Source organism: Carettochelys insculpta, chromosome 1 (assembly GCF_033958435.1).
Source record: "Carettochelys insculpta isolate YL-2023 chromosome 1, ASM3395843v1, whole genome shotgun sequence".
Classification (NCBI taxonomy): Eukaryota; Metazoa; Chordata; order Testudines; family Carettochelyidae; genus Carettochelys; species Carettochelys insculpta.
In genome coordinates this window covers 171963096-171987480 of record NC_134137.1, presented here as the reverse complement: position 1 = coordinate 171987480, position 24385 = coordinate 171963096, and the positions used below count along the sequence as shown (strand labels likewise).

The following is a 24385-nucleotide window of genomic DNA, read 5'->3' as shown; positions in this document are numbered from 1 at the left end:
ACCAAAGCGCCGGGAAGTTAAATCTTGGAGAAAGGGAGGTGGGAGATGTACTGAGGCTCACTATCAGATGTGACAACCCACTCTGGTCAAAAGTTGAAAGGTTTTTACCAAAGCCCCCAATGTGAATGGAAGTGCTGAGCATACCTTTGTGTCCAGTGGATTGAGAATTAAACTAAACAGGACTGACAATACATACACCACATTTTTTCTGTTGCTTATTGGCTTTCAATGGTTTGTTTAAAAACATTGAAGTGAGAACATCCCTCAACTGAAAAGTGTGTGATTAGACAGCTTTTTGCCTTTTACTGTACTTTAAAATTGAACATTTTCTTGGGTCGATAGTCCAAGAAATTACAGGCTACTACCATTGTGATTTAAACATGGAGATGGTTTTTGGTTAATGCTAGAGAACAAATCCAAAGAAAACAAATTTTAATACTTGAGCGATTTCATTCTTACCAAGATCTACACATCGTGAGTACCGTATGGTCTTGGATCAGGAATAGTATAACTCGCAGTAAGTGCTCTTGGCATCTCTTTTACTCACCCCATCTCACTTCATTTGTGATATCAGTCTCCTATTTTATGAGAGTCATTTGAATTCTGGGAAGTACTCTGGGAAATCTATACCTTGTATTTTCTTTATGTTATTTGGGATACACTGAATTTTTTTTATTATCCTGGCAAATTTCTGCAGCAAGGAGTTTTACATCTATCCCACTAAATTTTCTAGCATTTACCTGTATCTTTGTGCAAAACCCCTCACTATGGAAGCTCTTGCAATTATGCCTTTATCTAGTGCATTTTATAATTCCTCAGTTGTAAAATTAGCCTTTCACCAAAATAGCTAATCAAGGGACAAAATGCATGTATTCTCCATCCTAAGCACAACTAATATGAATATATACTAAAAATAAATTGCTACAGGATATTTCATGTATTTAAGTGAACCTGCACTTGATTTCATGTAACCATCTACACTGCATTGAGTTAGCAACAATATCAGTGGCACTGGGCTTCACTTTAGCAAATCACTACCATGTGTACTTAACTTTAAGCCTGTGCTTAGATCCCAAATCAAAGTTAAGCCTGTGTTAAACACTGTGCTGAGCAGGGATGGAACTTTTAAGTTTACCAAGCTTTTTTTCTTTGTTACTCCCTGAATAATAACACAGCATAATGTAGATGCAAGTCAACAACAAAATAAGTTAAGTGATGTCAGAAGATTGTACAGAAGCCTGAGACCACAACTGATGTAAAAGGCACCACTGTTGCATTTTTCCTAATACACTGGGTTCGTCATGTTTCTTAATGTGTTGGCTTCATCAGTGAAGAACAGGAAGTTGTTGTTCCCGTAAAAGCATATATCTTATCTGTCACTGTTTCCAATATTGTCACATTGCAAACTATGTAATGCTATGATTTATATGCCTATCAGTAATGCTGTCATTTTCAGTGCTCTTGTGTTTGTAACAAAAGTATAAAATATAGCTGGTGTGGGGGTTATTAACTGAAGTAAGCAAGCTCAGCCTTAATAAACAGTGTGGATTTCAACATTAGTCGTTCATGACACAGCAGTTTTAGCCTCTTTGGCTATGAACTAGGTATACTGAGACCACAGAAATCTTTTCTCTTCTGTAGGACCTGTGGGAAGCTCAGCTGCTATTATTCATTGGCAGCTGTTAACTCAGTTCCCCAGCAGCTCCACTGAATTTGAATGAAAATAATGTAATACGCTCCACACAATTCCAAATGCCTTTGATTAGAAAGGATAGAGAAAAGAAACTAACAATAAAAATGAAATTTCTTACATTTTCTGAAACACTAGAATTATAAAAAAAAGCATCAAAGTTTACTTTTAGCACACTAATTATTAGAGATGGGCTGAAGTGAACCATAAAGGTTGGTTACCCTTAAAAATAAAGACTCTGCTAGGAATAGTTGAGAAAAGTATTTTATTCTCTATATACCACTAATTGGATGTATGGTTTGGATCACTTTTGAAAAACAATGGCTACGTCTACACTAGCCCCTTCCTTTTGGAAGGGGCATGGTAATGAGCGAGTTGGGAAGATGCTAATGAGGCCCTACTATGAATATGCAGTGCCTCATTAGCATAATGGCAGCAGTGCACAATTCAAAAGTGCTGCTTTCGAATCACATGCAACCCATGTAGACAGGGGCCTTTCGAAAGGAATCCCTGGCCTGCAAAAGCCCCTTCTTCCTAAAACCAAATAGGAAGAAGGGGCTTTCGAAGTCCAGGAGGGTCCTTTCAAAAGGCACCCATCTACACAGGGGGTGTGTGATTCGAAAGCAGTGCTTCTGAATTGCTCGTGGCCGCCATTATGCTAATTAGGCGCTGCATATTCATGGTAGCGCCTCATTAGCATCTTCCCAACTTGCTCATTACCGTGCCCCTTCCAAAAGGAAGGGGCTAGCGTAGACACAGCCATTGTCATCAAAACCCTGTTAAACAAATTTAAACCTTTCATTTTTGGGAGCTCTTCTGAGATTATGTTCAGGCACCTAACAAACAACATCTGCTTTTTTTCCCCGAAGTGTAAAGTGGCTTGTCTTATCTGGCTTCAGGCAGGGATTCTGACACAGGTAACTAGATAGATTAGAATTATTCAATCCAAGTCTCTCTCTACTAATTATTCAATGTATATATTTTTAATCGGCTTATAATATTTTATACACCCTTGAAAAATAAAAATATTGTGAAATGTAAACAGTTGATATTGTAATACTCCAACAACTACGTCTCTACACTTCACACTCTAGGAATTTGAGGTCTTCAAGCAGTTCTTGTGCCACTGTTTGCAACTCTGCATTGCGGCCCTTTGACAGTGCTGTGATACGTTGAAATGGCAAGGTGTCACGCATCTCAGCCGCTGACTTGGCTAAAACTTCTGGCTCTAGAATCACAGACTGGAGAAGCCGTAGAACGTGCAGACATACTTCCGTATCTGGGTCTACAATTAAGAATTAAAGATTCCAGCTACTTGCTTCATGCATCCTCCTTAAACCAGGACTAACATTATAGCTCTATATCCCCCACCCTCATGGATGTCGATATTCTCACAGGCTGAAATGGCCCTTTGAGGCTGGTTAGCTCCAGAATGTGAGGGGGTATAAAACTACCACTGCCCTCCCCAGCTGCCTGTGCTATGTACTGGTTCAGAAGAAAGAGCAATCAGTTAGTATTTTGTTCCCTCCTTCTTTACCCTAAATGTAGCAAATCCCATAAATATGTGGATATATCAACAGCTTTGATCTACCCACTTAATAGTCAGTATTTACTTGCTGCAGTTTGACTTGGAAAAGAACAAACTATGCCCCATTTTTCTATTTAGTCTGTTTTAAAATACCCATTCTGCATTTCTTATCAGGCTCTTCTTTATCTATATAAGGTTCTGACTCCATTTAAGTTGCATAAAGCCTTGACTTTAATTAAATAAACCTGAAAATAATATGCCAGTTTCTCCAAACAATTCAGCTGACACAAAGTATTGGGTACATTTGATTTTATGGTAGGTGGGCAAATTTTGTCAAACTGCTTAGGAACCTGTCAGAAAAATCTGCCTATGAAGATCAAAACAAAAAAGCAGTCATGTAGCACTTTAAAGACTAGCAAAATAATTTATTAGGTGATGAGCTTTCATGGGACAGACCCACTTCTTCAGATCTACAGCCCTACAGAACAGACTCAATATGTAAAGCACAGAGGACCAAAAATTGATATCAAGGTTCACAAATCAGAAGAATTTTTATCATTGTTGGCAAATCAGATAGAAGAAGCGCTGCTGCCGCCCGCATGCTAATGAAGCGCTGAATATGCATTTCAGCGCTTCATTAGTAAACTTCGAAATGGCCATTTGCATGGCCATTTCGAAGTTTGGGGCACGTGTAGACGTAGCCCCTGACACATACTTCCACTGTAACCAATGACAGGTCACAATTTTTCTATGTCTTAGTTCCCCAGCTGCATAATGGCAAAACGTATTTACTTTCTCCCACCCTTTGCTTCCTCTGTTAAAACTGTAAATTAGCAAGGGCAGTGACAGTCTCTTATCCTGATCACGTCTACCTGACAGAGCCTACGCTGACTTAGCTATGCCAGCCTAGGCACCAATGCAGAAGCTGTGTATTTTCACAGTTCTTCTGCCAACGTACCACCAGCTCCTAGAACCATGTAAGGGTATGTCTACACTTCCCACGTTATAGCCACCACAGCACTGTAATATGGGTGGTGTCGTCACTCTTTACCGCCAGGAAGTGCTCTCCTGTGATAAACTCCCACCCCATATAAAGGCTGGTAGCTTTATAAAGCACTGTCTAGTCTTTTGTTTTATACCACTAAAACTTTTATCACTCAGGGGTATGTGTTTTAGCACACCCCACAACTACAGTGTTAGTGATGAAAGTGGCATTATAGATACATCCTTCGCAATTCCAACAGAAGCACTCTTTTAGTGGGTTAGCTGCCTCCACACTGGGAGTGCTCCCAGCATAACTATGTCACCTGAGGGAGGCTAAATTTTTCACACCCTTAGCTGACAAATCTATGCCAGCAGAACTTTGCAGTGTAGACTGTGATTCTCTACTCGGAGCACACATACTCATTTCACTGTTGTCCTCATTTACATGTAGCCCTGAGGGTACAGAAAGGTATTCCAGCAACTCATCCAGAAATTTGCCTCGTTTTGCGACAGACTGCATAAAAAGCACTAGGGAAGTAGCTAAAAACTAAAATTGCATTCAGATTTGCTTACGTTGTTCTGTATTTTCAGGGCTTCTCAAACAGTAGATCACAACCCCAAAGTGACTGGAGAGTTTGTTTCAACGAGGTCACCAGTGCCAGTGTTAGACTCACTGGGTTCCTATGCAGAAAGCCAAAGCCTGAGCTCTGCCATATGGGGTTGGTGCCAGAGCCTGAATTTTTAAGTTAGGTGAAATTTGGGGCACACTAGATAAATCAGACTCCTGAAAGGGGAGTAATAGTCTGCAAAGGTTGAGAACCATTTGTCTGCACAGTGATTAGCAAGAAGAGGCCCTCATCTCATAATATTTTTAGCTTTCTTACCAAATGTGTCACCTTAAATGAGTCATTTAGAGCAAAATTTTCAAAACTGTTCCTTGATTTTGGGTGATCAACTTGAAAGCACCTGGGGGCCAGATTTTAAAAAAATGCTGACCTCCAGCTGAAGTCACTCAGAACTGCAGCTACTTCACGCCTGCTCTGCATCACAGAAAGTCAGGTCCTAGGAGTCTCAAACCTGGCACCCAAAAATTAGGTTACCCATACTTGGAAGATACTCTTAAAAATATGGGCCGTAATCCTACATTTTCAAAAGTTTTTATTTTTATGGATTGTAAATCATCCAAAATGAGAGAAAAAGACTGTAAACAGGTCTTCAATTTTTGTCTTTAGATTTCTGAAGACTTTGTTTATTTCTGGCAAAACTGAGATGTATGCTTTTCAAAAAGAATACAATGAAGCCACACTGTTTTACCCAAGGACCAGGTTCTGCTATCTTTACTTCTGTTGAACATTACTTCAGTTGAAATGGGGCTGTCTTGGAGAACAGTGCTGTGCACTGAGAGTAAGAGTAGCAAAATACGCTCTAACTAAACAGAAAAGCATCTTACTGAAATGAACTGGATATAGTGAGTCACAACCCCTTTATGTTTCAGTGTGCCCAGCTATAAAACAAGTCTACTACTTTTAGTACTTTACAGAGCAATTGTGAGGCTTAATATAGATAAGTTGTTTTAAAATACTTGAACATAGTATTACTGCTAAAACAGCCCCTTTCACCATTTTCATTCATGTTACCTGAAAACATGAGGCAGGTATAAGCATTAAGGAAGAAAAGAATTGTCTAAGAGGTTACAGCACTATGTCACAAACGTAAGGGAAATCAGATGTAGTTGCACAGTAGGAAAATCTTCCTGTGACAGCTATTGAATTCTGAAGAGAGTCTCCTATGGCACTCACAGAATCTCTACTGGTTGAGTCACCAGAAGAACACATTAGGCACTTGGTGAATATAAAGCTGCATTGAAACAAGCATGGATAAGATGAATTCAACATCTCTCATCTCTGATTTCTATTGTGCACCACGTATTCCAAGCTACTTAACAGTTACAAAACACACACCCACAGGCCTTTTATAGCTGTATATGATTTTGGAGTTCTGCATGTTAGGGATTATTGTATTTGTGCCTGGATTTTCAAAATATTGAAACAGCCCTCCTCTGGTGTCCGCAGCCTCATTTGGGATTTCTCTTTCAAAACAAAACAAATTCTAGTACAGAACAAGCAAAAAGATAGGAGGGGAACTCTCATTACTCAGCATTATGTTTACTTTAGTAGCTTTCAGAACTAGTCATTTCTATACTAGCTGAATAATTTTATTACACAAAGCCAAAAAAATGTTTTAGCTGTAACCAGGTCACTGCATCACATCCTCCGAACAACGGGTGCAAACATTTCTTAGCTAAACACATCCAAAGTCTAATTATTAAGAGAAAAGAATCAGCTGTTTGTCTTGGTCTTGAAAAGCATGTGTAATAAGAGCCTACCACAATTATAACATACTGATTCAATTTTACAACGTACTGAAACTGTCTAACTTTGCTGACGTTTTGTTAACTGCTAACAAGGTACTGTCTGATGTCACTGGCACTCAGTCACTGACAAAAACAGCTGATAAAGCAGACAGATTTTACAGTCACATCTGTCATCAGGAGTGTGCTCTTAGATGAACTATTCCAGACAGCAGGATTTAAGTAACTGCATGACATCAATGCAAAACAGCTTAGCTACAATTGGCTCAGTAAGGACGGTGACTCCAATGTACGTGTGCCTGGAACATTTTCTGGCCAACCTGGATGCAATATTTGTTGCTGGCATATGATTTGCAATAGTTTAAGGCTCTGCCTATGCCAGGACATATTAGAAATTTTGACACTTTGGCTAACACTATGCCAGAACAATCAGAGCTAACAATCCTGTGAGATCTAGTATTTAGGGGCCACCTGCTGCCACCCTCATTTTAAGCACTATGTCACTACCGACGAAGAGGGGGACAAAGAGGGCAATTGCCCATTGCAGTGCAGGAGAGAATCACATGCCCCTTCCCTCTATGTTGCTCCATCCTGCTGCTCCAGGAACCCTCCCACTAGTTGGACTCAGCAGGTTGATCTTCTGGGCTAGTGTCAACATACTCTAAGATTGACCCTAGCATACATACTTTTCAGCAGACACAGTCTTATAGTGTCTCATAGATCAAAGATATTATTTTAAAGTTCAGAGGTGCAAATCTAGGTGGCAATTTTCCATTTACTTTATTAGATTTTCCCCTCTCCTTATTGGAAGACAGCCATCAATAACTCTTACATGAATAGAATGTTATACAACACAACCATTGACGGAAATACTTACATTCATTCAGTTACTTATGAACATAAGAATGGCCTTACTGAGTTGTGCCAAAAAAACATCTAGCCCACCAAGTATCCTGTCTTCTGAGTGTGGCCAGTGCCAAGTGCCCCAGAGGGAATGAAAAGGGCAGGTAATTAGAATGTCATTTGTTCCCAGCCTCTGGCAAACAGAGGCTAGGGACACCATTTTCATCTCTTTGGACCTTTCTTATCCGATAAAATGCAAATGTACATATTCACAGATCTGAATTTCTACTCCACTATCATCTGTATTTATTCATAGCTACTGTCCACAATATGAACTATTGTTATAACCATCTCACCATTTAATAGCCACCAAAGTAATGGAAAAAATCCTGGACTTTCACTAATGTACTTCAAGCCTTTCAAGTTGATGCTCACGTTGTACAGCGACATCAGCATTAGTCTAAAATAAAATTAAACAAGTGATTAGACTGCATAACAAACACAAACTTTAAACTGCATCTCACTGTAATAACTTCATCTGTTACTTATTATAATCATCTACAAGATAGCCAGAGGTTTATGCATACTTCAAACTCACTATATAAGATAGAAAGATATGTGCTCATGTCACGTTATAGACACATGATACATATATGATACATATATGAATGCAATAATGTGTGGGATTTTATTTAATTTTACACATCAAAAGATTTCAATCATGACAGCCAATTTCTCATGTCAGTCAATTTGACAATATTTGAATTCCTTTGAATTGAATGGGACTATTCCCATGAGTAGGGCAAACAGGATTTGGCTTTACATGATCACTCACCATATGCAACAGAATCCTCTTAACTGGGACTCCCCAGAGGGCAGCCTATCATCCTGATTATGCTTCGTCTCAACAGACGAAAGGGCCACTTAAAAAAAAAGACTGCAAAAATTTTGTAACAATGTCTGTACTGATTCAAAAGAAAAAAGAAATTTGCTGCATTTCATTCATTCTTTTTTTAATCTCTGACAACTTCTATATTTAAAAAAAGACAGCCACTTAGAATTTCACATCTTTAATACATAGCTATGAATCTCTTAATCACCTAACGCTGGCCACTTGTCTCCCTGTCAAGTAAAACTTATGCTAATTCTATACCAATTAAAGCAGCAGTCAATCATTCTACATCATTAAGTTAAATCCCTTCTCTGGAAGGGATCTTGATAAAGCAGCTGTCCCTAATCTAAGAAATGCTGAGCACCCTGACTTGGGAAGGAATGGAGGTCACTCAACACTTTACGGGATCAGGCTACTGGCAAAGCATACTCTAAAAGAAAATTCTACAGAGACGTTATGAAAAGAAAAATGGTGAAACTCCATTGTGTCACACTCCACTTGTCAAACAATATGTTTTCATAGCCAGAGAGGCTATTGAATTATCCCAGGCAGGCACCATGCCTCCTGGAGCACCACCCTTAAAGAGGCCATAGTGGTATCCTCTCCCACCAAAAAGAACCAACTTCACTGGCTGTTGTGGACAGGGTTAGGGCCACAGTCCCATCTCCTTTTCAGCTCACCCTGTGAAATCTAGTGCTGGCAGTAACACTTGACTCTAATCATCTTCGTGCTGAAGGAATACTAAAGGCTCTGTGTATGGCTTCTATGCAGAAGGTAAAGGGATATTATGGGAGAAGAGACATCTTGATGCCCTATTCACCCTTCTTTAAGCACGAAGAGGCTAAGGCAAGTCACGCCCTACATACACAAGCTACTAAGCCTACATCTGTATTGCCATGGAAGACTGACCTACTCAGGGTCGATCTTCTGGGATATCGTTTTGTGCATGTGCGGAACAGTGCTTTCCAGGGTCAAAGTCGACCCCGGAACTTCTCACGAGTGGCGAGGATTAAGGAAAGTAGAAGGGAGAAATGCTCTGGTCAAGCTCCATAGCAGTCGACTGCCGATAAGTTGATTTTAGCTCCACCAATTGCATAACTAAAATTGAGTATCAGAGATTGACTGCTCTGTCTAGTGTAGACGTAGCCGAAGAATAACTGTTGCAGGCACAGAAAAGCAACAAGTCTGGAGTATGCCATATTCTCAGGTGACTGCTAATCCAAAGCTACGTCTACACGTGAAGCCCACATCGAAGTAGCTTATTTCGATTTGGAGACATCGAAATAGGCTATTTCGATGAATAACGTCTACACGTCCTCCAGGGCTGGCAACGTCGACGTTCAACTTCGACGTTGCACAGCACCACATCGAAATAGGCGCTGCGAGGGAACGTCTACACGCCAAAGTAGCACACATCGAAATAAGGATGCCAGGCACAGCTGCAGACAGAGTGACAGGGCGGACTAGCGCTTCCGGGGCAACAGCTAGCCGCTCCCTTAAAGGGCCCCTCCCAGACACACGCAGCTTGCACAGCACGCGGTCTGAGGAGCCATAGGCACACAGACCCCGGGCGACACAGGCATGGTCCCCCAGCAGCAGCAGCAGCCAGAGGTCCACCCAGCCCTCCCGGCAGGAGCAGGGCTCGCCCTGATCCATGCCATGCGGGAGGCAGCTGAGCACCTCCTTGCTACATCGGAGGAGGAGCTGCCCCCAGAGCAGCAGGGCTCAACCCCCAACTCTGCTGCACCCCGCCCCACCCCTCCCGCCTCACACGCCGCCGCCTGTGGAGCCACCCCACCAGCACCAACTGGTGGGAGCGGCTGGTGCTTGAGAAGTGGGACGACGACCGCTGGCTCAGGAACTTCAGGATGAGCCGGCAGACATTTATGGAGCTGTGCCAGTGGCTCGCCCCTGCACTCAGGCACCAGGACACTGCCATGCGGCGTGCCCTCCCTGTGGAGAAACGGGTCGGCATCGCTGTCTGGAAGCTGGCCACTCCAGACAGCTACCGATCCGTGGGACAGCAGTTTGGTGTTGGCAAGGCCACCGTCGGGGCTGTCCTCATGGAGGTAAGAGAACCCACGGGGGAAGGGCAGGGCAGGGGAGGGGGTCCCGGGCAGAGGAGGGCAGGGCAGGGCAGGGCCACGCACACCCTGCTCACCCCTCATTGGTGCTCTCTCATGTGCTTTCCCTGCAGGTTGTGCGTGCCATCAGCGCCATGCTCCTGCACAGGCTCATGAGGCTGGGGGACCCAGATGCCACCATCGTGGCCTTTGCCACGCTAGGCTTCCCCAATTGCTTCGGGGCTCTGGATGTGACTCACATCCCCATCCGCGCCCCGCATCACAGTGGAGGACGCTACATCAATCGCAAGGGCTACCATTCTGTGGTCCTCCAGGCCTTGGTGGACAGTCGGGGCCGCTTCCAGGACATTTATGTGGGCTGGCCTGGCAGCACCCACGACGCCCGGGTTTTCTGGAACTCGGGCCTGTGCCGCCGGCTGGAGGCGGGGACCTACATCCCCCAGTGGGAGATCCCTCTGCGTCATCGCAGATGCGGCGTACCCACTCCGGCCCTGGCTCATGCACACGTACACGGGCCATCTCTCCGCTAGCCAGGAGCGCTTCAACCAGCGCCTGAACCACGCGCGCCAGGTGGTGGAGCGCTCATTTGGTCACCCGAAAGGACGCTGGAGATGTCTCCTCACCCGCCTGGATGCGGGCCCCAACAACATCCCCGATTGTGGGTGCCTGTTGCGCCCTGCACAATTTGGTGGAGAGCAAGGGAGAGACCTTTTATCAGGGCTGGGCTGTGGAGGCTGGCAGGGCCGACCTGCAGCCACCCGCTGCCCCCAGTCGCCAGGTGGACCCCGAAGGGACCTGGGTCCGGGAGGCCCTGCGGGCCCACTTCGATGATGAGGCTGCGGGGTGAACTCTGCCAGGCCCCCCACTGCCCACCCCTTCCTCCACAACACTCCCTGCCCCTATGCCCACACCATGGAGCACCCAACCGCACCCCCCCCCCGCCACTTTTCCTGGACAAATGACAGCACGCACTTGTGGCTGAACTTAAATTGGTTTTTCTTTTAGAACTTTTTTTTTTTTTTAACTATAATTAAAACAAGAACAAACTATATACAAGACCTCTTCTAACAAAAGTATTCTGTACAAATAAAACAATAATAAAAGGGATTGAACATAACGGATACGTTGGTCACTAAAAAGAAAACCAGGGATGATAAGGAAGGGGAAAACTATTTACATGGGGGGGGTGGGGCAAAGGGGGGGCACAAATATAAATGAAATGGGTCAATAGAACAATCCTCTTCTCGGACATATATAAGGGGCGGGGGGGCGCCACGTCCCGGGCCCCACGCCCCTAAAGTCCGGCACTGGGGGTGGGCGGCCGGGAACCCCGCCTCGGCCGCAGCCCTGTCTGGGGCTAGCTGGGGGCTGGGCGGACGGGAAGATATGACCGGCGAGTCTCAGCTGGCCCCAGGTGTCCCTCGGCAGTCCGGCCCTCGGTGGTGGGGCGACGGAGGACGGGACGGCGACGTGCGGAGCAGCAGGTGGTGCGGCGGGTGGAGCAGGCAGGGCGGGCGCTGCGGTGGCCGGCGCGGCATGGGGGGCCAGGTAGCCCACAAGACGGTTGAATGTCTCCATGTAGGCCCCCCATGCCTCTTGGCGCCAGGCCAGCGCCCGCTCCTGCAGGTCCAGGCGGCGTTGGTCCACCCGCAGGCGCTGCTCCGTGACCTCCAGCTGCCGATGATGGATGGCCAGCAGCTGGGGGTCCGTGGCCATCGGGTGCTGTTGCTGGGTCTGCCGTCTAGCCCGCCGTGGGGACGGTCGGTCCTCCGCCGAGGGGCTGGCCTGGAGCGATGGCCCCGGAGAGGATTCCGGGACCACTGAGGCCTCGCCGGCGCTCTCTTCCGGTCCTTCCGATGGTGCAGCTGCGGAACACAGAAGGGGGGGAAGAAGAATGGAAACAGGCGTTAGTGTGGGCCCCGAGCCGTGACCCTTGTCCCCCCACCCGTGCTGCAGGTTCCCCATCCCCGTCCCCGTGAGATGCTACTGGGATGGATGGGGTTCAGGGGTCCCCCTGCACTGCACCCCGTCCCCTGGCGGCAGTGACTCTCACTTCACTCAGCACGGTCTGACAGGAGAGATTTCTTAGGCCACAGATGCCTGGTTTCTCTCGGGAGTGAGCGCACAGCAGTCAGAGACAGTCCTTCGAACCCGTCCTGGGGAGAAGACCCCAAGGGGTGCCCCTCTGGGGTGTGGCTTTCCCCCTCCTCAGGCTGGCTGCCTTCCAGCTCTCCCTTCCCCTAGCCTCTACCCGCAGCCCCCGCCCCGATTCAAAACCAGCTCGGCTCCTCCCTCCTCTTTGTTCAGGGCAGAGATGTCACCTGCCAGCTGTAGCGCCAGGATCATCCTTTGCCTCTGGGAGCTATTCAACTTGTTGCTCATATGTAGCCTGAGTCTCCCTTTTGCACTCCCCCCACTCCATCACATGCTGCTGCTGCTGCGGGGTGTCCCACCCCTCCTCCCGGGGGACCCTCAAGGTTCCGCTCCCCCCTGCCCCGGGGATGGGCCATGGCACTGTCGTGCGGGGGCAGGGGCTGATGCACTGCTGTGAGGGCCATGGCCCTGCTGTCCTTGGGGCCATGGCCATGTGAGCATGTGGGGGGCCCTGGACACATATCTATTACCCCCCGCCCCTCAAGCCCAGAGGTGTACACTAGAGGGGGGTACATACCTGTTGGTCCACTCCCACAGTCCGGAGATCCCCAGGGGGCGGATGCCCAGCTGCTGCTCCGGGAGGGCGAGAGGAGGATCTGCAGCCCGGATTCTGCGGAGGAGGAGCCCCCCTCCTCCTCCTCCTCCTGCCGCGATGGCCCGGGGGTGGGCTCCGGGGGGGGGCCCCCGAGGTGCGGGGCTTACCTCCGGGACGGACTCCAGCTGCAGGGCCTGCTGGGGCTCGTCGGCCGAGGTATCAAGGGTGGCCGGAGGGGAGGAGGTGTGCCAGGGGCCCAGGATGTCCCTGAGCTCCCTGTAAAAGGGGCAAGTGACGGGGGCGGCCCCAGATTGGCTGGCCGCATCCCGGGCCCGGGCGTAACCCTGCCGCAGCTCCTTAACCTTACTCCTGACATGGTCAAGAGTGTGGGCAGGGTGAACCCGGGTGGCCAGGCCCTCGGCCAGCCGAGCGAACGCATCCGCGTTCCACCTCTTGCTCCCCATTACCTGGAGCACCTCCTCCTCGCCCCAGAGCCCCAGCAGGTCCCGCAGCTCGGCCTCCGTCCAGGAGGGGCCCCGCTGCCGCTTCCCAGCCTGGCTGCCGGGCTGGCTGGCCTGGCTACTCTGGCTACCCTGGGGGGGCTGCCGGACAGCCATGGCAGGTGCTGGCCCTGTTCTGGGTGGCTGAGGGACGTGCAGGCTGGTTGCGTATCTAGGCTGCCGCCTGCACGTTCCCTCAGCTTCCTACACAGGAAGGGAGGGGGAGGGGACCTTTAAGGGGCTGCTCCATGCGGCCACCATTGAGCTGAGGGACTGGAGAGAGCGTCTCTCAAACCCTCAGCTGATGGCCGCCATGGAGGACCCCGCAATTTCGATGTTGCGGGACGCACAACAACTACATGGTCCCTACTTCGACGCTGAACGTCGAAGTAGGGCGCTATTCCTATCTCCTGATGAGGATAGCGGCTTCGACGTCTCGCTGCCTAACGTCGAAGTAAACTTCGAAATAGTGCCCGACACGTGTAGCCATGACGGGCGCTATTTCGAAGTTAGTGCCGCTACTTTGAAGTAGCGTGCACGTGTAGACACGGCTCAAATGACCAGAGTGAAGGGGATGATTCTGGACCCAGCTCTGGCAACACACAGGAGTTGTAAGAGGCTGGAAAAGACCTGTGGCATAGGAACAGCATAAGACAAATGTGGCCTCCCTCCTCAGCCCTTGCACAGGACAAGTACCAGGCAAATATGGAAGGAGGGGACATATCCACAGCGCAAGGTTCTTCAAAGGATTCTCGACTGCTGCAGGACTGCTTTCAGAAGAGATAAGCAGAAGAAATTTCATTAAATTGGTCGGTTCAAACTGCTGAAAGCCACTGGAAATGGAATTAGTATCAACATGCCATCTCACCTTTAACTGTGACTGCTAATGTTGCAAGATAAAATCAAATCTATGCCTGACAGTTTTACATACAGAAATGTGATGCCTGTATTATACAAGTTATTCAGAAATAAAACCAAATATGGAAGTTATTTTAAGAAGTTCTGGATCTTTTGGAGAACTCAAGTCTTATGGTAGACTCTCTTTCTTCAAAGCTGTCAAATACTACCGATGCTACTTGATGTAAACATTGTATTGTCAAAAAAAAAAAAAAAAAAAAAAAAAGGTATTGCAGTTTTTGCTGACCTAAAGAGCATATCTGATCTTTGTTTTCACATTTGCCACAATAAATTTTTGCGCATTCTATGATGAAAAATTTTATGAACTTCTTTCTTAATTAGCAATCCTCTAAATAAAATTCCATTTACTCTGTCTGTCTTCAGTTATTTCCAACAGGCTTAAATTGTCAAAGATGTTGAGCACACATAAAATCATTGTAGTCAATGAGAAACAGAGTTCTGCATATCTAAAAACTAAGCCACTAGTGTACTGCAAACTCCTAGCCAAGAGGTTCTAAAGTGATTGAAAAAAAAATACTCCATCTCCTAAGCTGATAGCTGTTTTATAAGTTCTCTCCTCTTTTTAGTTTGTCTTTTCACTCTCTCCTATCTATAGACCTGCTCTAGGAATTGAGAATGTTGGGGAATGCTGTGGAGGAGAAAGGTGAACTACTGGATATCATGACATGCTGTGATTGATAACGATACTTTCCCTTTCCTTTCTTACATGGAAAGTGGTAAGGCAGGGGGTAGACAAATACCAACCTGCAGGCCAGATCTGGTCCACCATGGTAGTCCCTGGTGGGTCCCCTCCCCATATTTACCTGCACTTCCCCAGGTATTGGACATTCACTACTCTTGTGGTCTACAGATCAACATTCGCGGCCAAAGGGAATGACAAGAAATGGTGCCCTTGTCCGTGCTGCTTCCTGATGCTCCCATTGGCTGAAGATCACCATTCATGACCAATGAGAGCTGTGATCACCCAATATCTGCGGTGGCATAGGTAAAATATAGTGACGGTGACCCACCAGGCTGCCACATTCTTATTGCCCACTCCTGTGCTAAAGTATTAATAAATGATTGAAAGGAAAAGCTGACAGAAATAAAATCTTGCTTTCGGGGGGCTTGCACTACATTTATGGGAGAAATCCCAAAACATGACCACAACTTATGTCCCTAGTTTGTGTGCAAGAGAGCTATGAGAAAGTCAGGAGTGGACTGGCATCTTCTTCCCCAATCTGGGGGCAAAGTATGGAGCCATTTACCAGACCCTTCATGGCAGCTATTGTATTCTCAGGCTGCAGGATGCCTACATTTTATTGTGCAACCTGTTCATGGAGAGCTAAGGTTAAAATACAATAAAGGTTGCAAGTGACTTAGGCTCTTATCTCTCATTTTGAGAACTGATTTATGTGCTTAGGAGCCTAATTCTTATGCACTTTCAATGACATTTAGGGTCCTAAACATCTAAACTACATTAAAAATGGGACAGAAGTTCCTAAATTTCTTAGCCAATTTTAAAAAAAAGTACCCCTAGACCACCGAAATCTTCTGTGGTTTATGACCCCACAGCAAGCTGTGGATGTTGCTATGGAGCACATGTTCAAGACCCACATGCACCTCACTCCTCATACAGCTTCCATAGCTCTTGGTCAACAAAATTTAACTGTGAACAATAAAATGCAAATATCTCTAAATAGGTACAATTATCCAAAATAAAAATAATAAATAAAAACAGCCATTTACAGCATAAAAGTTAATATCTTTGGACATAGCCTTTCAATCTGTTTTTTCAAAGGAAATGTCAAAGAGGTTAAAATGACGTAACAGGAAGCCGTTTCTATTTTTTGTTTGCTTGCTTGTTCTGCGTGGAGCTGAGCGATTGACTGTGGTGAGCTAAGAATCCTGGAATGCTGGAAGAAACATTCTGAAATTGGAATTCATTCTGCTAGCCACTAGGTAGATTTAAGCCCAAAGTAATAGTACATATTACTAAAAACACAGTGTGGAAACCCTTCTTGGTTTTTTATGCCACTTTTAGCTCCTTTATATCTTCTATATTAAACACACCGTTTTTCCTTTGCCCTTCTCCATATTATTATATTCCTTGAACATATTTTGGTTACTTCCCCTACCCTCTAAGTAACAACAATTGGAAATGCTAGGGTATGTCTACACAGTACAGTTATTTAGAAATAACAGTCATTATTTCAAAATAACTAACAGTGTCTACATGATGCAACCACTGTTTCAAAATAATTTCAAAACGGCATTTGATTTATTTTGAATTTGGTAAACCTCATTCTATGAGGAATAGTGCCCATTTCAAAATAGCTGCTGTTAAGACAGGGAACAGCACCTATTTCGAAATAAGCCACAGTGCATCCAATGGCTCTATTTCAAAATAAGCACTATGGCCATGGCTACACTAGCACCCCCCCTTTTGAAAGGGGGATGCTAATGACCCACTTCAGCAGATGCTAATGAGGTGCTGCCATACATATGCAGTGCCTCATTAGCATAATGGCAGCTGCGCGCATTTCAAAAGTGCCACTTTCGAAACGTACACCGTCGGCATAGACCAAAACCAAATGGGAAGAAGGGACTTTTGAAATCTGGGGATCCTTTCGAAAGGTCCCCGTCTAAACCGGTGGCGTGCGTTTCAAAAGCGGCACTTTCGAAACACACGCTGCTGCCATTATGCTAATGAGGCTCTGCATATGCATGGCGGCGCCTCATTAGCATCTGCCAAAGTGGCTCATTAGCATCCACATTTCAAAAGGGGAGTTCTAGTGTAGCCAAAGCCTATGTGTTTTCATGTTGCATTTCAAAATACCCAAGTGCTATTTCAAAATGTATTTCAGCTGTGCCTACACTTGCATCCCTCTTTCAAAAAAGGCATGCAAATGAGGGAAATTGAAAATGCAAATGAGGTGCAGATTTACATATCTGGTGCCTCATTTACACATTCTTCTTTCAAAAGAAGAAAAACAGTGTAGATGCAGCTCTTTTGAAAATAAACCCCATGTTTGAAAGCATTCTTCCTATTTTGTTCCCTAATTTCCCTCATTTGCATACCACTTTTGAAAGAGGAATGCAAGTGTAGACACAGCCTTTGGTTGTGGCCACACGTGGCCAAAACTTCGAAATGGCCATACTAATGGACAAACTGGAGAATACTAATAAGGCACTGAAATGAATATTCAGCGGCTCATTAGCATGCTGCCGGCTGCGGCACTTCGAAAATTCCGCGTTTCTCTCTCGCGTGGCTTGTCTACATGGGGGTCCTTTTCAAAAGGACCCCGCAGACTTCAAAATCCCCTTATTCCTATCAGCTACAGGGTCGAAAAGGGTCCCTGTGGGGACGAGCCATGTGTGAGCTAAATGTGGCATTGTTGAAGTGCTGCGGCCGGCAGCATGCTAATGAGGCACTGAATATTTATTTCAGCGCCTCCTTAGTATCTCCAATTTGGCCATTATTAGCGTGGCCGTTCTGAAGTTCTGGCCAAGCGCAGCCACAGCTAGAGTGTGTAGCAGCATCATTCTGAAATAACCTATTCAGAATAGCTGTTTCAGTCTGTTCTTGTAGCCAGACATGAACCCCCATTTGGCCTTTTCTTCCTCTCCCCACCACTGGGAGAGACAGAGAGAGAAATAAGCAGGGGAGACAGGCGGGCTTTGATGTCCTGGGAACGCAGGTGCCCTGTCTCGCCCAGCCTCTCTACTATACACAAAAACCAGACAGTGAATGGCCTAGCTAATGGCCGCCCTTCTGACTGATCTCGGTAATTGACACGCCTTGATTGATCACTTCCCCAGCCTTGATCACTTCCCCAGGAAGATTGGGGAACCCCGCCCATCACCTCCAAAGGTGCCCAATTGTCCACAATTCACAGATGCAAATTGAGCCTTGCACCTTCCCTGGGAAACCTGGGGTTCAAAACATTCCTCCCAATTGGCCACTTGAGACCAGGAAGAAGCGTACATGACAAAAGCAGTATAAAGGGGCTTGGCAGACCACCCCCCCTTTGAGTTTCAATCACCTACACCTACTGGCCAGGTCTGGAATTAACTCCCGAGACTGGGGATGCCTGGTTCGTATCTACTTCTTCCCGAGGGATTGAGAGAATCTGGGTCACACTGGATCTAGGAGGCAGGGGTAAGAATTACACCTGTACTAAACTTCTTTCCTATAGGAATTGAGGGAAAGACTCTGGTTCCACCAGGTCTAAGAGGCAGGGGTGAAAATCACACCTGCAACTTGCCTTTCTTGTGTACACATTACTTGTATTAGTTTAAGCTAGCTAGTTTGTCTAAAACTTTTCTTAAGTTAAATTGTATTGTTTCCCCTTTAAAAACCGCAGGTACTAGCTGTTGTGGGCTATAAACTGCTAAAACCATTAGCCTGTCACTCAAACCGGGGGAAGCCCTTACCTTATCTTTCAAACTCGTTTACCCCTTTGATCTATTAGAACACTGCGATCCTCCACTATCTTTTACACAGAACTGTAGAAAATTATCATGTTGCCTATCAAACCACAGGGGGTCCTTACCTTACCTTAATTGACAAACTGCTGTCAGCAATTACCTTCTGTAAACATTAATAACCACGAGAAAAATCATTATCCTGTCACTCACTCGGTGGCCATCTTGGTTTCATTCATAAATTAAGCGGTCAGTTTAAAACCCCCTTTTACATGCGGCAGCCGCTTCTGTTGTAAAATCGCTGCCAGTGGTTCCCTATTAACTGTTAGCAAAGTTATAAACAAAATTCACAATTGTGGTACTTTGATCACTTGTCTGAGTTACATTGTTTCTATCTTTGTTTAAATAAAAAGTAACTGTTAAAGCCTCTCTAAGTGTAATTTTCCTCTTGCTGCTGTACCCGAACTACACACAAACCAAAGAACCCAGCATGCCCTGGCTGCTTAGACTAGCTGCTGGTGTGGCATCACCCCCCTTTACCCCACCAGACCTTTAGCTGGCACCTGGGCATCGGCTCACAGTTCTGAAGACATACCCTTCATCACCACACCTCTGAACTAGTTCCACTGGGACTCGCGGCTTCAACCCCTTCTAGACATGCCAGGGCTCAGGGCTTCCGCATATGCCTGGAGCCTCCTGTGAGACTGAAGTGCCAGGCCCCTGTGCCCTTAGTGCACAAGGCAGGTTACGAGTCATCCCTAATCATCTGCCAGGACTCACACAGTCAGCCTGGTGAGTTGGGGCTCCATTTAGGGAGGGGGTGTTTGTGTTATGCACAATTACATGCCAGCCCGGGCCACAACTCCCTCAAGCCTGCCAATCTGCAGTGAGTCGCTTCTCCAGCTACACTAACTCCATGCACACTGTTTTCCCATAGCCCCTCAGAGTTCTATGGTGTGGTCAAAAGTGTCTGGTAGCCTAGATTTGGCTCACAGGCCACCTACTGACTCCCTCTGTAACAGACCCTAGGTATACTACACAACAACATCATATCTGTTTGCTGTACAGGGGTGAATGGTTTGTGTACAGTGTGAAGAACGCTTAGCGGGAGCTCAGACCCTGACCAAGAAATCGGGATCTTGACAACCCATGTTTACATTGTAATATAACAGTCTTCATTTTTATAATATCCGGCTTTCATACACTTTAAGTCTGGTACAGAGTCCTGGCTTTATGTCTCCCAGAAGCTGCATCATTGTGTCCAACAGCACACAACTTGAATTAACCAGGAATTCACGGCCACGTGCCAATGCAGCCACATCTATAAACAGAAACACAAAAGAAAATAAATAAAAATCATGTTCCGAAACCAGGTAAATTGGTTCATAACTAATACAAACATTGACTGCCTGTACTACTGAAAATGTAGGCACTGTGAAGACTGAGCTATGAAATCTATAAACCTTTCCCTATATTTAGCAACACGGCCAATATTGAACTGTATTATATTATGCTACTGAAAGTAGTAAACAATGCCCAATCAAAAAACCTGTTTTTAATTATACATTGCTAATTAAAATATGCATTCAGTGTAGTTCGGCATCAAAATCATAATGCAGTTATGTAGTTATCAAACAAGTATGATTCAAGAAGCTCTTAATGGGCAGCATCTAGAACTATTGTGGAAATAATGCAAAGCTGATCCTAGTATAATACCCGTATTAAAGGACAGAAGATGTAGATCTTTTTATACTTACTTCCCCGCCAAAGTAAACATGTAAAGCACCAACGGAGGTCAGCTTGCACTACCTTCCCCTGCTCTTGCAGGAGTGCTTCATTATGCAGTGGACAACACAACAAGTAGAAAGTACAGAAATTCTACTAGTCTGCTAAGGATACCATTTCCTCTTGTATAAAATTGTACTGGAGGAAGCAACACAAATTCCAATATTAAGCACTGAAACATGAAACAACATTACAGCAGCTAATATTTAAATAAATAAATAATAGCGGCCTGCCTGTCCTCAGAGAGATGTAAATCAAAAATTACTTGACTGAGATCTATGGAGTCCTTCCAGGTGTAAAACTGAGGTGAGGATCAGGCTCATTGCATTTTATTCTGATACTCCATCTTTCAACAGGAATATGCCGTAATTCTCACATGAACATGACAAAACTATGAAAATAATATACAGACATAGTCTTGCCATATTATCAATCACAAAATGTTTAAAAGGAGAGAACATATATTCATCAATACCAGTGTAATTCCCCAAAGGCACTGAAACCACATGCTAGGGAGAATCAAGTCTCTACTTTAAAGTGTTGGCTGAGCCAGCTGGCCTTTAGCTCATGTGGTACAGCCCAGGGCTTCAGCCCCTATGACTGCAGGTTCAAACCCTGCTGCCAGCAACTGAGGTCTGTTGGTGTTACACCAGGGCCGTGTCTACACTAGCCCCAAACTTCAAAATGGCCATGCAAATGGCCATTTTGAAGTTTACTAATGAAGCACTGAAATGCATATTCAGCGCTTCATTAGCATGCGGGCAGCCATGGCACTTCAAAATTGGTGCAGCTCATCCCAACGGGGCTCCTTTTCAAAAGGACCCTGCCTACTTCAAAGTCCCCTTATTCCCATGAGCAGAGATGGCCATGCGGAGATATGAGCCACGCGGCAGCAAGCTGCATCAATTTCAAAGTGCTGCGGCCGCCCACATGCTAATGAAGCACTGAATATGCATTTCAGCGCTTCATTAGTAAACTTTGAAATGTCCGTTTGCGTGGCCATTTCGAAGTTTGGGGCTAGGGTAGACGTAGCCCAGGAAAGAAAGAAGAGAAGTGGAAAAATATGGGACCAGCAGGTCATGGGGCCATGGGTGGCTGGGGATGACCACAAGTGGCTGCAGAACTTTTGCTTGTGGAAGGACACCTTCCTGGAGCTCTGCACCTGGCTCACCACCACCCTCCAAAGACAGGACACCCAGCTGCAGCCCACAATCCCCCTAGAGAAATGGGTCACCATCGCCCTCTGGAAGCTCACCACCCCCCAACAGCTACCGCTCCACTGGGAACCAGTTTGGCATGGGGAAATACACCATTTGGGCCATTCTCATGCATGTATAGCCCTCTGGGACTGCAGGCCCAGGGGTGGGGGGGTTGGTCCCACCCAAGGGGCCCCTTGGAGGCGTGGGGTCAGGAGTGCAGGGAATGGGGGGGGAGCCCCATCCATAGGGGAGAGTGCCATCACAACCCTGCTACAGGAGAGGTGACCTCACATAGGGGACTTCTAGAGAGCTCAGGGTGGGGGAGGGGACAGGAAGGGGCAAGGGAGTCCCCTGGGGACCAGGAGCTCCCTCCTCCAGTCCCTGACGTGTTTGGTACCCTCCCTTTGCAAGTCGTGACATCCATCAACAGCATCCTGGCTCATCAGTCTTGCAGACGTGGATGCAGTTGTGGCTGGATTCGCCATCCTGGGGTTCCCCAACTGCTTTGGGGCTACTGACTGGAGCCACATCCCCCTCTATGCCCCAGACCACAGTATGACCAGGTTCATCAACAGAAATGGGTATCACTCCACTGTGTTGCAGGCCCTGGTCAACCACCAGAGACAGCTCCTTGACATATACGTCAGGTGGTCAGGCTGGACACATGACGTACGGGTGTTCCACAACTCCAGCCTGTGCTGGAGGGTGGAGGTGGGCACCTTTGTCCCCTGCTGGGAGCTGGCCATTCAGGACATCAACATGCCACTCTGAATTGTGGGGGATGCTGCCTATGCCCTCATGGCCTGGCCCATGAAGCCCTACACACAGTAACTGAACCCAAGCCAAGAACTGTTTAATGCCTGAATCAACTGAGCACAGCTGCAGGCTGAGTGTGCTTTCAGCCACTTGAAGGCATGCTTTAGGTGCCTGGTCACCCATCTGGATTTGGAGAAGTACAACATCCCCCAGGTTGCAGTGGCGTGGTGTGCCCTCCACAACATTGTGGAGGAAAAGGGGGAGGCCTTCCTCCTGGGGTCAGGGGCAGACACCAGACACAGCTATAAACAGATGGACACAGCTCCGATCCTCCAGGCCTATCAGGACAGGGTGCAGATCCAGGAAGCCCTAAGGGAACCTTCTCCCAAGGACCCTGGTGACCCTTCCCAGGGCACCCCCAGTAGGGGCCTCGGGCCCGCACCTCTATCCAATCCCCTGAATGATCCCTCCTTTTGCACCCTCCCCCCTTACCCCCAGTAGAGGGACACAGAGGTGGAAAACAAAGAAATGTTTTACTTGAACACAGAAAATTTGTGCAAAATAAACATTGTAAATAAAAATCTATGTACAATGTGCCAGAACAGGTAAGTATATGCAGTGGGGGGTGAGGCTTGGTACAGGGGGCTGGGGAGGCATCAGTCCAATGAAGGGGCAGGGAGGCTGCGACCCCGCAGGGGAGCAGGAACCCGAGTGGTGTTGGCCTTGTGAACCTCTTCTACCAGTTTTGGGGTCCCTGTTGGGGCTGGTAACAAGGAAACATGGGCTGCAGCTGAGTTCGGCTTAGCAGAAGAAGCTGGAATGGCCTGGGGAGGGAGCTGGGGGGATGGGCATGGTGGTGGTGGGGTCTCGGGGGCAGCCATGGCCATCACATAATGCACCAGGTCCATTGGGTGGGGGCAGAGGGAGTGGGGATGGCAGCCATGGGTAGCTAGGTCTACTAGTTCCGCCAGATGCTGGGGACAGCACCTAAATGGGGCATCATCATTTTGTCCCAGGCCCATGTCTGGTCTTCATGCAACTGCTGCTCCAGGAGGTCCATAAGCCTCCAGAAGGCAGCAGTGTGGGCCCTCTAGAGACTGTCATTCCCCCAGCATCGGCCCCTCCAGGCGCAGGTTTACCCTTCCAGTGGTGGGGTGCCGGCTCTCATCGGTTATGCTACTGGGCTGCTTTGATGCAGTGCTGGGTGGGGCTGGCTGGCTTGGCCCTCAGATGGTGTAGCTGTATGAAATACAAGGAGGGACAGTGAGTCATTCATGTGACACAGCCCCTAAGACCCTCTCCCACCGCTGCGAGCAGCAGTCACCACACCCCAGGCCAAGGGATGGGGATGTTCTGGGAGCACAGGCACATGTGCCCTACACAGTCGGTCCTGCCACCCAGGGATTCCACCATGTCCCTGGGTCTGGGCTGACTGTCGTGATCCATCCCTCCTCCGCCACCCTGCTTGAAGTGCTAGCGGCCGACAGGGGGTATCTGGCTACAGAGGGTTCTCCAGGTGGGTGAGCTGGGTGAAGCCTGGCCCTCCCCAGTGCCCCACATACATGTACAGCTTGCAGCACTGTCTGCTGGAGCAGGTGCTGACTGTCGCCTGCAAACGCCCACGTGCCAGGAGCTGCAGTCCTTGGTGGTGTCTGGAGTCGGTCCGGCACCTGTGTAGCTGACCCACTTCCAGCCATGGCAGGGGCTGGTGCCTCCTCTCCTCCCCGGGGCTCTGAAGC

At 47.1% G+C, this 24385-nt stretch overlaps 1 protein-coding gene across 1 annotated transcript in view; it reads right to left on the bottom strand.

The window, feature by feature from the left end:
- Window positions 1-2766: 2766 nt before the first annotated feature.
- HSF2BP (heat shock transcription factor 2 binding protein) overlaps window positions 2767-24385 on the bottom strand; it is a 60676-nt gene continuing 39057 nt past the window's right edge. Inside the window, exons 6-8 of the mRNA XM_074983406.1 lie at window positions 20110-20227; window positions 7773-7876; window positions 2767-2975 (exon numbers count right to left, since the gene is read on the bottom strand). Of these exons, the coding sequence (XP_074839507.1) occupies window positions 2767-2975; window positions 7773-7876; window positions 20110-20227 (431 nt within the window). The remainder of the gene's footprint in view (window positions 2976-7772; window positions 7877-20109; window positions 20228-24385) is intronic.